We start from the raw sequence: 20,000 nt of genomic DNA on the forward strand, positions 1-20,000 counted from the left end.
TTTAACCTTTTAACATAAAGCTTTTTGTTTTAACCAAAAATATCACTTACCCTACCTTTGTGAGGTAGTAAGTGAAAATAGGTAGAAACCTCTTTCAAAAAAAAAGTTTTGCTTTTGTTTTTAACCACTTAAACCCCATATGGGTAACCGGAGTCCCCTCAGGGCTCAATACCATAGTGTCTTTTGCGTCGCATTGTGAGCTTGTCGATCGGCAATTTTCCGGCGAAAGCCTTTCCCCACAATACGGATGCTGGGGTTCAAGGGGTTAAGCGAAAGTGATTAAGCGTGTCCATGGGTTTTATAAATATTGAACCAAAGAAAAAGTATTAACAAGATCTTGTAACAAAATGATAACTGGCTCAATTAGAACACAGGTTATTTTATTTCCCCCATTCCCTGTAAAAGTAATGGTTTTGGCTTTACACCCGACAGCAACTATTTGAGTCACCGATGAATGTACTGTAGCCAAGCTCACTGATTAGGGACATTAGGGCTTCTCTGAGTGGAGGCGAGAGCAGACACACTATATACTGTACTGTTCTGTGACACCAGGGGGGGGGGGGGGGGGGGGGGGGGGGGGGGGGGGGGGGTGTGTGTGTGTGTGTGTGTGTGTGTGTGTGTGTGTGTGTGTGTGTGTGTGTGTGTGTGTGTGTGTGTGTGTGTGTGTGTGTGCGCGTGCGTGTGTGTGTGGGATTAGTGCCGCTGGACTGAAGAGAATATTCAGGGCGCAGCAGTGATTCATAGAGTAGAGTCATACAGTGCAGTTCAGCCTACGACTGCATGGGTGTCAAGATCAGAGGTGTGTGTGAGTGTGTATGTGCGTGTGTAAGCGCGCTTGTATTACTATACTTGTGAGGACCCCGCAAATATAGGACAATAGACGATTTATAAGCTCACAGCGCGTCGCAGCGCTACCCCTTCTGAGCTTGTAGATAGGTAATATTTTGGCTAATTTCACCTATTTTTCATGCTGTCCTAAAATGTTGATACATGTCCTGTAATACAAACGTGTGTGTGTGTGTGTGTGTGTATGTGTGTGTGTGTGTGTGTGTACTGTGTGTGTGTGTGTGTGTGCTCAGCTCCAGGCATCCCCTTGGCAAACACAGAAATCAAATGCTTACTTTTGCAGATGACCTGCTGCTGCTGTCCTCCAACCAAGGAAGGACTACAGCAGCAACTTGATCTCCTACACAAATTCTCCCAGACATGGGCCCTGACAGTGAACCTAACTAAAACTAAAATCATGATATTTCAAAAAAGATCCAGCCGCCAAAACCATCAATTTTTCCTAAATACAATCCCACTAGAACAAACAAAAAACTATACCCTACCTTGGCCTAAACATCAGCAGCACAGGGAACTACAACCAAACTGTAAAGGACCTGAGAGACAAGGCAAGAAGGGCATTCTATGCTATCAAAAGAAACATCAAAATAGACATCCCAATTAAAACCTGGCTTAAAATACTGGACTCTGTGATAGAACCAATTTCCCTCTATGGTTGTGAGATCTGGGGACCATTAGCAAACCATGACCCTGAAAAATGGGATAAACACCAAACCGAGACCCTACACACAGAATTCTGCAAATCCATTCTCCGTACCCAGCGAAAAACACCAAATAATGCATGCAGGGCAGAATTAGGACGATACCCACTAATTATCAAAATAAAAAAGAGAGCACTTAAGTTCTACAACCACCTAAAAGAAAGCGACCTAGATGCACTCCATAACAAGGCACTCACACACAGCGAAACCCTAGAGAGATGCCCCCTCAGCCAGCTGGCCCTGGAACTCCGGGCACAAACACAAACAGAGCCACGAGATAGAAAACCCATTGGACTAAACCAAATTATAAAACAGCAAAAGGAAAACTACCTGACACACTGGAAAGAAGCAACACAAAAGCAGAGTAAACTAGAATGCTATCTGGCCCTAAACAGAGAATACGCAGTGGCAGAATACCTGAGCACCGTGACTGACCCAAAACAAAGAAAAATCTTAACTAGGTACAGACTCAGTGAGCACAGTCTTGCGATCGAGAAAGGTCGTCACAGGCAGACCTGTATCCCGAGAGAAGACAGACTATGCACCCACTGCACACAAAATGAAGTGGAAACCGAGCTACACTTCCTAACCGTCTGTCCATTGTACCAAGACATCAGAGACACATACTTCCCACAGATTACAACCACACACGGAGATTTTGAAAACATGACCAATGACAAAAAAACTCCCATATCTGCTGGGCGAAGTACAACAATGTGCAAACACAGCAGCAAGATTCGTGAGTTGCTGTGATAGGAAAAGGATATCAAACGGAACACAACCACCCTAAAGACTAATCATTGGGTATATTCCGGCACTATAACTGCACCCAGTGATCTTGGTACATAGAAATTGATCTATTGAAGATTCTGACTTTCAAATGTACATATTTTTTGTTTTGATTGTATTGCTGTATTGTTGTATTATGCTTTCTGCTTTGGCAATGTAAACGTATGTTTTCTCATGCCAATAAAGCCCTTTGAATTGAATTGAATTGTGTGTGTGTGTGTGTGTCATGCTGTAGCTGAGTGCTCCATAATATGAGTCAGAGGGGAAGTGTGACAAGTATGGATCACTGATCTATAATGGACTCTAGATTGATGATAACTTGATAGTATTCCTCGGCCATCTATAATAATTAATTATCATAGATTTTAACATTATTAAAACATGATCTATGCACTGCAGGCAGCAAGTGAATCATTTGACTCTGATAATTACAGTTCTTAGATTAGCTGTCAGCAGTTGCTAGCCAACCTGGTTTGTTTAGCTACAGATGATGAATCAGTTAGTCTGTAGATGGCATTATGCTTTATAATTAACAGAAGACCATCCTACATCATATCACTACATATGCTCTATGATAAATCGCACGTTCTTATAACATTGCTGTCATTTGTGAAATGTTTTACAAAATCCTTTTTTATGGTCTCAAAAACATAATGTAGATCAAAGAGTGGTAGCGCACGTCCGACCTCTTGAAGGCAGGCGCTGGCCCCGAAGTGAACTGAGATCAAAGAAAACTAAAGTTTGAGCCGACACACTGTTGTTGCTCCCTCAGTTTTGACAGACAGAATCATACAGACAGCTCTTGTTCAAACAACTGTCAGAAGAAAACAACTGTCAGAAGAAGAGCGTGGGCTCGAAACGTCACTCGTAATTGACAAATAAAAAGACTATAGGGAGCAATAACAGTGTGCGGCTCAACTTTTTATTCTTTGATCCCAAAAACTTATGCTGCACATTCTATTTGAGTCTATTTAGGACATATATGGCCACCAAGTGGCTTCAAACTAAGTGGCATTTATTACATTATCCATCCATTTCATCATAGATGTAATGAGAGCATTGGGAGGTACAGTATGGATAAAGCAGTGAGAGCGCAGCGCAGTGTGTACACATAACGCACAATAATGCACAGGAAGTGTACGTCCGAGTTTTAAGCTCCTTAATTACCCCGTTGCCGTATTAAGCCCTCACTTCCCGCCGCAGCCTTGTCAATCATCACCTGTTGCCATAGTGACAGAGTCCACTGCTACCTGGCTTCTGGTTAATAAGGTGCTGTGTGTGTGTGTGTGTGTGTGTGTGTGTGTGTGTGTGTGTGTGTGTGTGTGTGTGTGTGTGTGTGTGTGTGTGTGTGTGTGTGTGTGTGTGTGTGTGTGTGTGTGTGTGTGTGTGTGTGTGTGTGTGTGTGTGTGTGTGTGTGTGTCCGTGGGTGTGGAGAAGGTCATAGTGTTGGGGCTCATCAGCATGACTGACACGTATATTCGTCTCAACACACCGACACTGTGAGCCTTGCTCCACGTCAATGTGTTCATACAGGAAAATTAAGAATCTGTGCTTCTTTTGGGGAATTTTTGACATCATGTATTATTGAGGAAGGGACCGAGCCGTTTGCTGAATAATAATCCTTATCTTTTCTATTGTTCCTCCAGTCACATTAAAATATTTCACATGAAAGAATGAAAGACAGCCAGAGCGTGTCAGGCTAAACCTTAACGAAGGGATTAATGTTAAGACAGAGACTAGTCAGGTGTTAAGCCTGCAAGCTCACAACGCACCGCATCCGCCATGCGTTGTTAGCTTGTAGGTGGCCACTCACACATGGCCATGTGGCAACGTGTCGGAGCCGCGGGGGATGGAGTGGGGGAACTTCCGGTTGTATTCATTTTCAGCGGGAGTCACGCGCTACCTCGTGTCCAACATGCCGCTTATGGGGGGGAAGGGGTGGAGGAAAGACGCGCGGCACGTTGGACGGGGGGAGGCGGAGGGACACGGCCATTTCAATAAATTTCCTATGGGAGTCACGTGGTTATCAAGCATCCAAGCGTGAAGCATCTGAATCGCGGGGGGAGGCGGGCAGAGCTTCATATTATATTTGTTTCCTATGGGAGTCATGTGATATTGCGCGTCCAATGTGCCGCACAGGGGGGAAAAGGGGGTGGAGTTTCATAGAATGGAAGTGGATAGGGAGCCGCGTGGCAGTCGCTTGCCTGTCATTCATGAACGACAGGCAGCGTTTCGGCCCATTTATTTTCAATGGGAGTCACGTGATATCTCACGACCGGCGTCGCGCCACTCCGCCCTTTCCCCCCAGCGCGGTAGGCTGAATGCGCGGCAGCACGTGACTCCCATTGAAAATAAATGCCCCCCAGGCCTCCGACACTCTGTCTGTCGTTCATGTGTGAGTGTGCCGCGCCAGGTCGGCTATTTCTGCCGCGCGATACCGTCGTGCGACAAAGTGTGAATGGGTCTTTAAGCCTGTTGTGCCTCTGGGTCGTGCGGACAGCCCAGTGCATCAGTGGGTGTGAGCTTCCCTCCGCCCAGGACATAATACGACGGCCGTTGTGTCAGCAAAGCCTGTAGGATTATCAAAGACCCCAGTCGTGGACTGTTTCAGATGCTATACCACATAGCAAGCAATTCTGTATCCACACGCCCAAGGGCGGTAGGCTCCGAAAAAAGCTAATCCCCCCAGGTTTACGGATGATTGACGCTATAGGCCAGTTGCCTGTCTACCTGCTACACAAATCCATAGAGGCTACACACACACACACACACACAAAATTGCCCTTAGCATCCCTCACACACCTGCTACTGCTATAATATTAAAACACACCTCACTCAGGCACCTGACACTGCATATTAAGATTGCACACATATACATACACATGTATAATAAATAGATGCTTACACTATGTATATTTAGAAGTGGGACCCATGCGCACAGCACCGTCAATCACCTCAATCTGTGCTATGATTAAAGTATATACATGCATGCTGTTTTGCCTTACCATTCTTATTCTTAATTCTTTCTTTTTGTTATTACACAATGCAGTGTTGAGGAAGAGGAACAGAAACCAAATCATTTTACTCTTGTGTACACTACTCATATATATGAGATTAACAATTAAAGATCTTGAATCTTGAATCTCTGTATGCACGCGCGCATGCGCACACACGCACACACACACACACACACACACACACACACACACACACACACACACACACACACACACACACACACACACACACACACACACACGGTCTCAGAAACATAATGCAGCTCAAAGAGTGATCACACCAAAACAAAAAGTGAAAATTCATGATATAAGCCATTTAACCTTTAATTTAGGCTGTAATATAGTGTCATTTGTGACCATCCAGGTTAATCATCATTAAAGCTCTCAAGAGGTGCAGGGAGAGAGCCAGCACATACTGTAGGAGCAAGTAACACTTTGCCAGACACTTTGTCATCACTCTCGCAGCTGTAACATGCAAGAAAATGGCTCATCCATCCACAGAATATTCCTTCAATGTGCTGCTTGTGGGTTTTTAATGAGGATTTATCTCACACCCCCAAATGAGGTTCCCTCTCAGCTGAAGCCCTCGTAGAGGAGGGAAACAGGGGCTGGCCATCATCATTTTCAAATATTTGTATTTGCTATCATGTTAGTCTCTCAAGCCAATACCGATCTCTTCCCCGGTCTACCAGAAAAGCTCTTCAGACTGGAAGTTTAATTAACCACAATGTGTAACACAGTGTTTACGAATATTTATTTTAATTAGCTTCATAAGAAATATTTCAGTTTAATTGCTGTAGTTCGACTAATTTGTTTTCCAGTAGGAGTTAGTGAAGCGACTGCACAGGGGATACGGAAGTGGAGAAATCACCAGATGTCCGCATTATTTACTAGTCATTTTCAGAGCTTCTGAAAATAGGATGGCGGAAGCCAGCATGTCTGCCTTGAATGACTATTATCCACTTAAACCCTGTAGTCTTAGTGAAACGGACATGAGTTCCAACTAAACTCGGATCGCGGTTTCCGTCTATTCCAAGTCTCTTGGCCAAAAAATAGCCGATTGCGGTGCATTTTGAGCTTGTTTTTTTTTGTTCCCCCCAGAATAGGCATGCTGGGGTTCAAGTGGTTCAAATGCAGTTGCACTTGAAGAGGTATATGTCTAAGCAGCAGGAGAAATCACAATAGTGGGATATAGTCAGTGGTGTGAAGTAACTAAGTACATTTACTCAAGTACTGTACTTAAGTACAGTTTTGAGGTATTTTTACTTTACCGAAGTATTTCCACTTTTCTTTTGATGCCAATACTTTTGTACTTTTACTCAAGTATTTTTTTTATTCCGGACTTCTACTTGTAACAGAGTATTTCTACATTGCAGTATTGATACTTTTACTTAAGTAAAAAATGTGAGTACTTTGTCCACCACTGGATATAGTGCACTAGACTCGTTCCTGTCTAATGCACACTGTAACTTCCTGTGGCCTGTTATTTAACAGATTTAAACTCAATAAAGGGAGCTGTGGGTATATTATTGTCTGTTTTATGAAAAGATGATTGTGTTCTGAAGCTTTCCTCCTCTCAGGGTTATAATAATGCCTTTAAAAAGAGTGTCTTTGCGGAAGGTTATGGAGATTTAAACAGTGTTAGATGTCACAAAGAAATGTGTCATTTTATAGCGAACTGTATTGTTTATGTTTTCTTTAAATTGCAGATTCTGTGCTTCCCACTCAAATCGTTTGATTATTTGTTTCCGGTTTTACCAACTGACTGATTACTAAAAGATGCATTTTGTGTTTGGCCAGTATTTAGTGAACTAATATATAGCTGACCGGGGTTGGCTCTGTACTTTGTTCACCCCCCCCCCCCCACACACACACACACACACACACACACACAATTTAGCTGAAGTTACCTGACCTACCAGCTCACAACGCGACGCATTGTAAACTTGTAGATTGGCTATTTTTAAGTTACCCCCAGAATAGGGATGCTAGGGTTCAAATGGTTAAATAAAACCCACAACATACTGTACAACCCCATAAAACCCACTTGCTCACTGCAATGCAAGGCACTCCCATTATTTTTCCTCCACCCAATGCACTGCCCTGTTCCTGAAGAGCCAGAGGGAAAAAACAGCCCATCGTATACCAACAGTTCAGAACATTTCTGTTATTTTGCCTTCATTCCTCAGTGGATGATTGATAAAAGACAGATAGTGCTGACTGAACGGATGGCGAGATAAATGGTTGACACTGTCTTCATTGAGAAGTAAACACACATGCCACCTTTTGCATGCTTCAGTATATCGCCTGTCCGGTTTCTTTCTGCTCCAAAGCGCGAGTGTGTACAGCATCTCAACAGAACGCTTGTGAAGCACGACACATATCACAGTGTGTCTCATTTTTAGATCTGTGAAGAGAGAGGGAGAGAGACTGATGACTCTGCGAATGAACTGCAAGGCCATGCGTTTTTTTTGTGTGTGTGTGTGTGTGTGTGTGTGTGTGTGTGTGTGTGTGTGTGTGTGTGTGTGTGTGTGTGTGTGTGTGTGTGTGTGTGTGTGTGTGTGTGTGTGTGTGTGTGTGTGTGTGTGTGTGTGTGTGTGTGTGTGTGTGTGTGTGTGTGTGTGAAATCAGATGTCATACGCTGGTCTCCTGAGTGTGTCTTTAGCGTTAACACAGCCTGTGATGATATTGGCTCTGCAGTCCACCTTAGTGATTGATGAGGTGTCACTCTGCCTGTTTTTTTCTGTATAAGAGGGTGCTTCCATGCACGGACACGCACGCACGCACACATACATTCCCAGCCACATACAGAAGGCATTTCTTCAGTAAAGGCTGTATGTGCTACATTATGAGCTACGGTCTGCCTAGCAATGGGAGTAGATGGAAGGAGTCGCAGGGCTCTGTAAATCACTACTTCCTGTCAGTGGGGTTTGTTAGCTTGTTCAAATTGACGATAAATGTTTTACTAGACTTCCTGGTGGCTCAGCGGACTAAGGTTCAAATTATCATTGTCAATGTACTATAGGGCCAGACCGATGTATCAGTCTGGCCGATATATTGGACATTATTTAACTTTTGTGACAAACATCTGTATCTGTAATTTTGCAGCCCCATTTTCAACCACGTTCAATGTGGTGTCCATAGTTTGGGCACGTCATTATAGGCGAAACAATTTTTGGGGGATATCGCGGTGGTTGAAGTAGTTCAGTTTATGTATTTATTTATCTATCAAAATATATATTTTTTTCCTTTAAGTTAATGTTCTCAAATAGATGCGTAGCCTGTGAGACTAGTTCAGGCAGATACACTCGAGAGGTTCCACACATGCGCATTACTATGTGGGTGTATACGGATGCGTTATTACAACGGTGTTATGCAAGACCCATACGTCATACGCTGACGTGGCAATCGGTCAAACCAATTTGGCGGGTTATTTAAGCTCAACTCAGTCTTTGTTCTTCATTCTGCTTGTCAGTGTCCCTGGAGTGTTAGCATGCACCCAATCTCTCAAGACAGATTCAGAGCGCCGCAGCTGAATCTGTCGGCAACGTGTGGGGTGCCCCCAGAGGCTAATTCAGATTTTTTTGCCACCCCAGCATCACCAGTGGGCTCTGCTATTAGTTGTGTTCCCCATGGGGGGGTTGTTGTTATTGTATATATGTCTCCCTGCTCTTAATGGTTAATGATGGTAGTCTAATTGTGCTGAGCAGGGAGAAACATGTAGCAGAGCCTGAACCCCAAGATAAAATATTATATCCACACTTGTAAACATTGGTTCAATCTATTCGTGAGTTATCTGACTGAACATTAATTGGTAATTGGTGGACTCTCAAAATTAGGATCAGTTGGGCTCTATTATTTCTTGATTTGTTATTCTGGTAAAATGCAAAGTGGGGTCTCATGCTTAATCTATTATATCATAGGGAACATTTGTATGCGCTGGAAAAACGTAGCGCAATGTCATACTTTAAGCACTATAAGCGTAGATTTCCAGTGCCCTTGAGTGCAAGCTCTACCAACACAATTAGCTATTGGGAAGCATTAAGGGTGATTTATATGGAGTTGTGCGTCGCACGACGAAAATAGCAGTCCTACAAGCTCACAACACGTCACAGCGTGACGTGTTGTGAGCTTGTTGGTCTGCTATTTTCGGTGTGCGACACAGGCACACGACCAAGTATGTATATGAGGCCTTACCAAGCATTGGTGATAGGAAGCAAGGTCACCTTTTACAGTTGGAGTCCCACATTTCAAAAGAATGCAAAACATGCTTTGAAATGGAGAGCAGGGTCGGTTCTAGCTCGCATGGCGCCCTAGGCGAACCCTCGCTTCAGCCGACCACCCCCCACCCTCGCCCGGCAACACAAATTGTGCGTCTATCGCACGACCACCCCCTGAAAAAAAAAGAACAAAAAAGGGCATTGAAAATGAAATACAGTATGTAAGCCTGACAGCCTAATTACATTGGTTGGTTGCACAAAACAAGTCTTTAATTATGCACAATTTATCCAACATTCAGGATAGGGACCAAATTAACCATCCAACCTCCTTGGCTAATTGTAGGCAAATATTTGAAGACTTAAAAGTAGGGTAAGTGCATGATAAAAGTGTTCAGTAACATTTACACATTTATCAGGTTGAAGTTTACAGTGTTCCAGTTTCAATTTTGTCTTGTTTCACTTTCACATTGTGTATATGTTCTCAGTCCTGATTGGATAAAATGTGTCCCAACCTGAAAATGGATGTTCTGTTTAATAAAGAGCTAGAGATGCAGGGAGGCCCCTATTAATGAACAAAACAAACACTAAATAGCAGTGATTACTATCAGAACACAGCTATTTAACACAAACAAATATATACAAATGTCTCTCTTCAGAGAGTTGGGGAGTGACATGCAGCAAAGGTCCACCAGGCTCGGGAATCGAAGCTGGGACTCACTGTCAGAGTCTATGACGTGGTACGCGCCTTAACCACTCGGCTATCGGCGCCCCTATATACTTATTTCAACAACAAAATACCTATATCAGAAAAGATGCAACATATCAGCATAATATAGACATCTTTTAACCCATTGATACCTGGAACGCATCTGTGTCACTTTAGATGTCTTTGGCTATTCAAAAATAGCAGATCTACAAGCTCATAGCGCGGCACCGAGTGCCGCGCTACGAGCTTGTAGATCTGCTATTTTTGAAAAAAATCTTGAAAAAAAAATCTTGAAAGAAAATGTTTTAGATTTTTTTTTTCAAAATGTTTCAAAATTTCAAAACTTTCAAAAAACCTCAGGTCTTAATGGGTTAATTTAGCCTACAGCTTTGGAAATTCCCCTTGCTGAGCTGATACAATGGCAGCAAACCGGAATCTCTATGGGAAACATTAATGGGCTTTCGATCTGTGGAACCACAGAATGGCCGCCACTGCTATGCCCTATAGGAAGCACTGGCCCCGATGGAGTGGACAGATGGGCAAATATGTTCTTCTCTGCCAGGCCTATTAGAGGGAACTTTAATCCCGATATAACATGTTTATGTTATTTTATTTTAACATAATCTTTATTGAAGGATTGTCACAGCTTACAGGATGGGATAAACAGTCATAAAAAGAAATCCTTCTAGTGTTCTGAAAAAAGAAACAAGACAAACACAACAAACGCAAACCCGCCGACCCAACCCCCTCACAAAATAATTACATTTGACATTAAATAAAAAGGTACAATGAAGAGGACAAAAAGGGAAAAAGAACATCAGAGGAGATGACAGCATACTGTATGTGATACACTTGGTTGGTCCTTGTATTTCCATTTATGCCTGGAAAGGCCTACAATGATGACTGACAATTTCTATGTCTTACTTTGGAAAGGCTGAAAATTAGATTTAAGCGTGATGACACACACACGTCACCCCTCAGGAATAACATGCACCAATGCAAATTATCCTACTTGCGATACATAGTAAATGTATGTATTATTCACACACACACACACACACACACACACACACACACACACACACACACACACACACACACACACACACACACACACACACACACACACACACACACACACATACAATAATTCACACCATAATGCTATGCAAATAGTAATACCACATAATCTGACAGCCATTCATGTGAATCACATGGGAAATGGTTTTCTGACTCTCCTGGCCATCTTGAAATGCATGAGCCATTTGCCTTCAGTTCAATTCAATATCTTTGTTATTCTGTGCAGTGTGTCGCTGTGTCTGTACTCTGTGTGTGTACCAAATGTCCCCACAAGCAGTGGTGGAAAAAGTACTCACATGTTTTACTTAAGTAATAGTATCAATACTGCATTTCAATCAATCAATCATTGTAGAAATAGTCTGTTACAAGTAAAAGTAAACATTCAAAATTGACTTGAGTAAAAGTACAAAGAAATTGGTTTCAATATGTACTGAAAGTAACAAAAGTACTCTTTATGCAGAATATCCCATTTCACAAGTTTTCAAATGTATAAAAATCCTTTGAAAATAGCAGATCTACAAGCTCACAACGCGTCGCAAAGTTGTGAGCTTGCAGATCTGCTATTTTCAGATGAATGTATACAGGGCTGAAGTGGCAAACAACCTTCGGTCAAAATGTCCTCTCAGTACAGGGTTGTGTAGCATGGAATGGCCTTCCTCTACATATAAGGGATTGTGCTACATTTCCATCTTTTAAATTCAATGTGAAAAGATGGTTGCTTGAAAACCAAAGCTGCAACCATTTGTGATCATATTTTAGTTTTTTTTTAGGCTATGTGATGTAATGTAATTGTATTTCACCGTTTGTCTGTTTTCTGATGTTATTGTTTTTCTGTTTTTATGTTTTGTGTGAGGACTGCGGATGAAAATTAGCATCTTTGCTAAATCCGGTGTATTTACGTTCATGTGACGTTCATTAATATGCTCTGTCCTGTCTAAATAAACAAATAAAGTAAAAGTAAAAGGTTAATGTATGTTTTGTAATGATAATCAAAATCTACAAAGTAACTGATAATTAAAGTTTTCAAATAATTGTATTGACATAAAAGTATATTTGCATCTGAGATGTAGTGGAGTAGAAGTAAAAGTACTGAAAAGTGGAAATATCCATTAAAGTAAAAAATACATCAACATTGTACTTAAGTACAATACGTGTCAACTGAACACTATAAACAATTGAGTTAAAACATATAAGTATTTTGTCAAGCGACATTTCAAATGGGCAATATGACATATTTAGAACCATAATACCTCCAAGTAAGCTGTTTTAATATTTTATTATGGCGTTATCATTTTATTATCAGTGATTCAAGTGACTGCAGGGTTCATAGTTAAAATTATTTTAATAGTTTATAAAGCTCTAAATGGTCTGGCACCTTCCTACCTCTCTGACTGCCTAGAGAGATATGTTCCAAACCGGGCCCTCAGGTCTTCAAGTGCTGACCTGCTCGAGGTGCCTATAATGACATATAAAAAATACGGTGAAGCAGCATTCTGCTTTTACGGACCGACAGTGTGGAATAAACTCCCATTACACTTAAGACAGGCAGCCTCTGTCGATAGCTTTAAAGCACAGCTCAAGACCTATTACTTCACTCTTGCTTTTAGCTGATTCTTTGGTTGATTTTTAATTCCTCACTGTATTCCCTATTTTAATGTTGTTTTATGCCTTTGCTTTTGCCTTTGCTTTTATTTTATTTAATTTTATTTTTGTTTGCTTTATTGTTAAATTGGTTCTAACTGTAATTGTATTCTTGCTCTGTAAAGCACTTTGAGCTGCATTTCATGTCATGAAAGGTGCTATACAAATAAAGTTTATTATAGTCTACCTCACCCCTTTTCATAAAACTATTGTAATGTTTAACATACTGACCTCTACTAACCATCATATAACATGTCATACTTTATAATGTCATAAAGACATTCATTAAACGTGTTGATTCTATTTTAGAAATAGTGTAAAAAGTACAGTACAGTACAATTGTAAAAGTATCATAATAATAGTCTGAAACATTTTATACTGTAGTGAAGTATCTCGATTCCTCAACATGATTACTACTGAGATAATTTAATCTCTAGATGAATCCCCTATAATATGACTTACCATTACCTTTACAACATTCAAATAACCCTGTTATTGTTGGCATTAGTACTATTACTGATATTATTAATACATCATCATCATCATGTTTAACTACGTTGTTCCAGAGTTACACTGACCTTCCATGGTAACATCTTCAGAGGGAGCTGAGTATCACCAATGCCAATGAATGGAAAGAGTGTGTCAGTGAAAGAGTGTGTGTAGGTGTGTATGTGTGTGTTAGTATCAGGATCAGAGAATGACAGCGTTCCTTTGTTCCAGTCCAGCTGGACTCTGATCTTCTTGGGGTTCTGCTTCACTGAGAGAACAATGACTGACTCTGGTAAGAAGTACGCTCTGTATTTACCTTCATGTAACCCTATCCACCAGAGTTGACCACATTTGTCTCCCTTCCTCTGATAAGACTCTGTTAACACACCTAGTCTCCAACTGTCTCCAACCTCAACATCCCAGCTGTGAGTCCCAGAGTTAAAGCCCTCCGAACCCAGGACACGGAGCCAACGGTCAAACCTCTCTGGGTTGTCAGGAAGCTGCTGTTTCTCTCCATATCTCACACTGGTCAGATCATCAGACAGAATGAGACATGGATAGGCAGTGTTGGGGTCCAGAATGACAGGAGTGTAGGAGACAATGTCCTTCATCTTGTCCCAGACTCTGAAGGCCAGGTTCTTCAGGTGTTTGGCCTCGTCTATCAGTGCTCCTGAGACCGGCTGTGGGTCCTGCAGTGTGAACTGGACTCTTTCCACAGTAGTCTTGTAGTTCTGCAGGAATGAGATGTGTTCAGCTCTCAGCTCCTCCTCTATGGCTCTGATTGTGTCTGAAAGGGTTGATATGTCTCTGTTCAGACCCTCAATCTTCTCCTTCATCATCTGACTGTTCTGCTGCTCTTCCTCCCTCAGTGCAGTGATCTTGGCCTCCTCTTCCTCTTGTAGAAACCGATGAAGCTTCTTAAACTGTTCCTTCATCTGCATCTCTGTGTGCCGGGCCCGGACCTTAATGTGTTCTGCAGTTTGGTCACAATTTGTTTTAGCTTTATTGAAGACCTCCAGTTTCTCCTGTAAAGGCTTCAGGGATTTCTGGACTTCCTCCTTGTGATCCAGGGCAGCTTCATCGATGGGTCTGAAACTGTGTTTGATGTGTTTTTTAGAATCTCGACACACAAAACACGCTGGCTGTTGACATTCCAGACAGAACAGTTTGAGTTTCCCATTATGCAGACTGCAGCGAACCTCAGACCCTGTTGAAGCTCTCTGATGTCTCTCCTGTATGAAGGCGTCACACAGGTTCTTCAGAGCCAGGTTAAGAGGAGGATCGATTGAATGTCTCTTCTTACAAACTGGACACTCCTTTATTTCCTTCTTTCTCCACCATTCCTGCAGACAGGTTTTACAGAAGCTGTGGCTACATGACAGGAGAACAGGATCTTTAAAGATGTCGCAACACACAGGACATGAATAATCCTCTTCTGGGCGAGATGCGTTGGAAGCCATTTTGTCTCAGAGTGTAGCTACAAATACTCTGCTCGAGACAGGAAATCAGCCAGTCAGTGGTGGTAACACTCCCTCTTCTAGAATAGTCTAATGAAGTTTACTTTCACTGTGAAAGTGGTTCTTGTTAAAGTCCATTCAGCTGGTCTGTGTCTCTCCTGTAGCTGTGGAAAGACAGTCTGTCGTCCTAACTCGGAGTTGTGTGTTTGATCTGAAGGTGAATCTTATCGTTTCACATGAGTCTGCCAAGAAGTGGAGCTTTGACTCACCTGTTGTGCAAAGTTCTTTCTCTCTCTCTCACTCACTCACTCACTCACTCACTCACTCACTCACTCACTCACACACACACACACACACACACACACACACACACACACACACACACACACACACACACACACACACACACACACACACACACACACACACACACACACACACACACACACACACACACACACACACACACACGACTTAAAGTTTCTTAGTCGCCAAGACTGATTGTCTTTTGGATTCCATAGAAGCCAGCATGTCTTCTATGGAAGCATGTTGCACAGCTAAATTAGCCGATCTACAAGCTCTCAATGCGTGCGACGCATTGAGAGCTTGTAGATCGGCTATTTTCGGTTAATATTTTCAAAGATTGGAGCATTTGAAGTGGTCAAACTAGCAACATTTTTAGAAGCATTTTCCATAAAACCCTAATGGTCTCTGATATGTCATAAAATCAAAGGTTAAAGCCTCAAGCTGTGATTTCTTCACCTGGTTGGCAGTATGTAGAAAATCACGAACAATATTACTAAAACATAATCAAGATTCATTTTACATATTGTGTTCATTGTTTAAGAAACGGTGCTAGTGTGAGGAGGGCTCCTTTCACACTGTTTCATAAATCACATAATAAGACTTGCCCAGACACATTCTTTCAGTCGTGAGATTTTATTTTGCTTTAATCCATGAATACTTGAGTAAATGTACTTAGTTACTTACTAGACCATAAAACAAGTAAGACGCGCGAACGCTGGAAGCGAACGCAGCTCGAAAATATTGTGTATTTACGGACTTGTAATCCGTGTTATTTCACTGTGATGGGGAGAGAACATTGTGTGTGTGTGTGTGTGTGTGTGTGTGTGTGTGTGTGTGTGTGTGTGTGTGTGTGTGTGTGTGTGTGTGTGTGTGTGTGTGTGTGTGTGTGTGTGTGTGTGTGTGTGTGTGTGTGTGTGTGTGTGTGTGTGTGTGTGTGTGTGTGTGTGTGTGTGTGTGTGTGTCAGGCTGTGTCTAAATTCCTGCACTCTGGCGCCCTCTGGCCCTCTACTAGGCAGTGCATGCACACAGACACACACACACACACACACACTCACAAGCCGAGCAGAGTTTCATAGTAGGCTCCACTTGGGCGGACGCCGCGCCTCCTTCCGCGTTCGCAACAACTATTACTCTGTGAGGACCAGGGAAATTGTCCTCACAAGAATAATGGTCGTTTTAGGGTCAAAATAATTTGGGGAGTAAGGTTAGAGGTTATAGGTTTATGCCAGACTTATACTTACTTGCATGCCAGTGCTGCGGACTGAAAATAGACTGCAATTTTCGATTACTGTAGGTTTCAAAATGGCAAATTGCCTATTTGTTGATGTCCTGTTCTTATCACAATTGTTGATGTCCTCACAAGTATAGACATAAAACCTGTGTGCAGTGTTGCATTGCTGAATTGGAACGTGGTTGCACTCTATTTTAATGACGTGACGCGCACGTCGCTGAACACCTACACTACAGGTCACACAATGGACAATTGATATGCATCTAGGCTCATTCCTATGTTAATTCCCCTGTTGTGAGTCGGGAGCCTTTGTAAACTTTGTTGAGGTGTGAATTTAAAGTTGTTTTAAAGCTATGTGTGTGCCTGCGCGTGCTCCTGGTCAAACAGGTTCCTGCACGGCGTGCAGGGCCGTCCCATGAGCAATGCAACCCTGCCTGTGTGCATGCGAGTGTGACTGTGCACACATGTGTGCAGTGTGCACCTTTATGTCCATGTGTGGTGTGGTGTGGTGTGCGTGCAAAAGTGCACATACTGTACTGTGTGCATGAATGCATATATGCGTTCAAGTGAAAGCCTACCTGGAGTTAGCACACTATCAGGGCTTACTCACAGTGAGTCAAAATGCAGTAATTGCCGGAGTGAAACCCTTGGAAGGCTCTCATGATGTGGCAGTTGTCACCCAAGCAGCCCTGGTCAGCCAACCTCAGCGTTCAGCTCTATCACACATGGCTGCGATAAATAAGCCCACCTCTCTCTCTCTCTCTCTCTCTCTCTCTCTCTCTCTCTCTCTCTCTCTCTCTCTCTTCTCTCTCCTCTCTGTCTTTCTCTCTTCTCTCTCTCTCTCCCCCACACTCTCTGTCTCTTTCTCTCTCTGTCTCTTGCTATCTCTCTCTCCCACTCTGTCCCTCTCTCTCCCACCCTGTCTCTCTCTCTCCCAGCCTCTCTCTGTCTCTCCCAGCCTCTCTCTGTCTCCCCCTCTCTCTCTCTCTCTCTCTCTCTCTCTCTCTCCTCTCTGTCTTTCTCTCCAGCTCTCTTCTGTCTCTCGCAATCTCTCTCTCTCACCCTGTCTCTTTCTCTCCCACCCTCTCACTCTCTCTCTCTCTGCCTCTCCCCCCCTCTCTCTCCCCCTCTCCACTGCTACAAGCAGCTCAAGGTGAACACAACAAGGACATAGTTATGTGATTCTCTTCCTGCTGCCAGGCCAGCCTCTACAGAGTGAGTCTGAAGTACCTTTAGCTCTCCTCCTCCTGCTGTTATGCTCTCCTCTCCAGAGTTCAGTTTGCTCTGCTTTTGATATGATATCCCTCCCTCTGGTCATTCATTTTGATGGGCGATGGGGGAATGTTTTATCCCTGCTTCAGGAAAGACTGAATTAAATGCATGCATTTGCTTGAAATGTTGACTGTCTGATATGTGTGATATACGTGTATGTTTGATAATATCACAATTCAACAGTTTAGTAAAAAATGCCTGTTCGCCACAAAATGTATGTTAATCATTAAATGTATGTTAATCATTACATGTTTATTTCTCCCCAAAAATAATGGAAATAATATAGCTGCAAGCAGCGATAAGCGGGGCCAGGGAATGCAGAAAGAAAAAAGCAATAAGCGGGGCCAGGGAATGCAGAAAGAAAAAAGAAAGAAGCAATGATAAGTAATATGCACAATAAGCCATAGAAACATAGAAGAATGAACTTGAGAGAAAGAAGACCATGCAATTAACAAATGAGCATTTTAAACCCTCACTAACACAACGCCTAAGCCTATCCTCAAGAAACACTATGTGTAAACCCAAGAATGCCAAATCATGATCACCTCAATACATTGTCGCGGACAGGGTTCGAACCAGCGATCTACGGACTCCGAGGTTGCCTCTCTTCTCATTGAGCTAGATATGCCTCCCTGGTAGTGTCTGTTGATATTTATAAGTATTTCCGTCCATTATGAACCAAGCCTCTGTGTCCCGAACTACTCTAGATCACTGGTTCACAAACCATTTACCAATAAAGGCATTTTTGTGTCTCCTCAGAACAAAAACTAGTGAAAGTAGCCGATCTACAAGCTCACAAAACGTTGCTATCTTAAAAGTTGTGAGATTGTAGATCGGCTATTTTCACAATGAAGTTTGTCATACTGTACATTGCAAAAACATACTCTCTCCAAGAAGCATTTCATGTTACCTTTAACAGTTGCACATGCATGAATTGATACAGTCATGTTTTGTGCGATACAATTGAAAAGTAGCCAGCAAGAGGTGAGGCTTGAACCGGCAACCCTGCTATCCAGAGGCTGATGCTGAAGCGAGACGCCATTGGACCAACAGACTAGAACCAGTGAAAAAAGAATTCACACTAACACTAACACTAAGATCACTCGTTCACAAACCATTTAGGGACCAGTCGAAATTTACATAAGGGGGGGCATGGAGGAAAATAGGGGAGGGTCATGCCTTTCTAATTTTGGTCCAAGGGAGGGTCAGCTAATTTTACTTTGAATCCAAGGGAGGGTCATGCAATTTTGAATTGATAAAATAGTCCGTTTTTTATATACCTTTTTAGTACAGCAGAACAGTGGTCAATGATCCCTCTCCATTTCAAAGGATACAAAGAATTCAAATCAAGTAACACCTTGTCTATTTAGAATCAATGACGGTCGTTAACAAGCCATCAACGCACAGCGAGTGTGAACGACCCAGTCAAATCTATTCAGCGTCTTAACGATGGTGGTTGAACAATTAAGCAAAACTTCAACAGGCGTTATTGGAGAGATGCATTATAAATAGGCCTACTATAACTGGATATTCATAATCATTTGAAGTAATTCTGTGCATGTGATTAATGTGGATCTATATGGACAGTTGTGTATAGATGCCTAGCTCCACAAGTATAACCAGAAGCATCAGGCCATAATTGATAGCCTAATTTGTTTTATGTAGGCAACAGTGTAGTTGTAGTCACTGTAGTTGATAATTAAAAGGGCAGAGTGACAAAAGTTTTAAACTACTGGTTACCAAATATTCAACTTTCTTCAATCTGACCAGGATTCAATGGGTTTCCCACATGTAAGATGAGAACACTATCCATTCTGCTACCACTACTACAGATACACTGTGCATTTAGCAAGACTGACTACACTACAGCAATGTTCTAATCAATGTGGAAAGCAAAACATTGGACATATCAGTTTTAAATGTCATGTTGTATTTGATGGGGAGGGTTAGGGGTGTCAAGAATTTCACAATACGATACATGATGTTGGGCATGATATCGATATGATATATTATTAATGTTCTTTTCTCATGTATCATCAACATTGGCCATCATCTTATAAATAACGTTATAAAGCAAGTTAGAAACAATTACAAAGTGCTTTGTACACACAAATAAATACATTTGTGCAAGCTTAATGGAGAAGTGAAGTTCTCACTAACTATAAACCCATTGTTTCAGAGGACAGATAGACACTAATATAACAAATATAATATAATATAAGACTGCATAACTATAAATTCCACA

General features: G+C 42.2%; 2 protein-coding genes across 2 annotated transcripts in view; one reads left to right on the plus strand and one right to left on the minus strand.

Moving 5' to 3' along the window:
• Nucleotides 1–14,949, minus strand: part of LOC308077549 (nuclear factor 7, ovary-like) — a gene marked incomplete at both ends in the record, with an annotated part of 25,805 nt that extends 10,856 nt beyond the window's left edge. Inside the window, one exon of the mRNA XM_080418298.1 lies at nucleotides 13,579–14,949. Coding sequence (XP_080274424.1) covers nucleotides 13,579–14,949 — 1,371 coding nt within the window. The remainder of the gene's footprint in view (nucleotides 1–13,578) is intronic.
• myripb (myosin VIIA and Rab interacting protein b) overlaps nucleotides 1–20,000 on the plus strand; it is a gene marked incomplete at both ends in the record, with an annotated part of 199,782 nt that overhangs the window by 41,206 nt on the left and 138,576 nt on the right. The window lies entirely within an intron of this gene.

Source organism: Gymnoscopelus braueri (genome assembly GCF_963280865.1).
Source record: "Gymnoscopelus braueri genome assembly, chromosome: 21".
NCBI lineage: Eukaryota > Metazoa > Chordata > Actinopteri > Myctophiformes > Myctophidae > Gymnoscopelus > Gymnoscopelus braueri.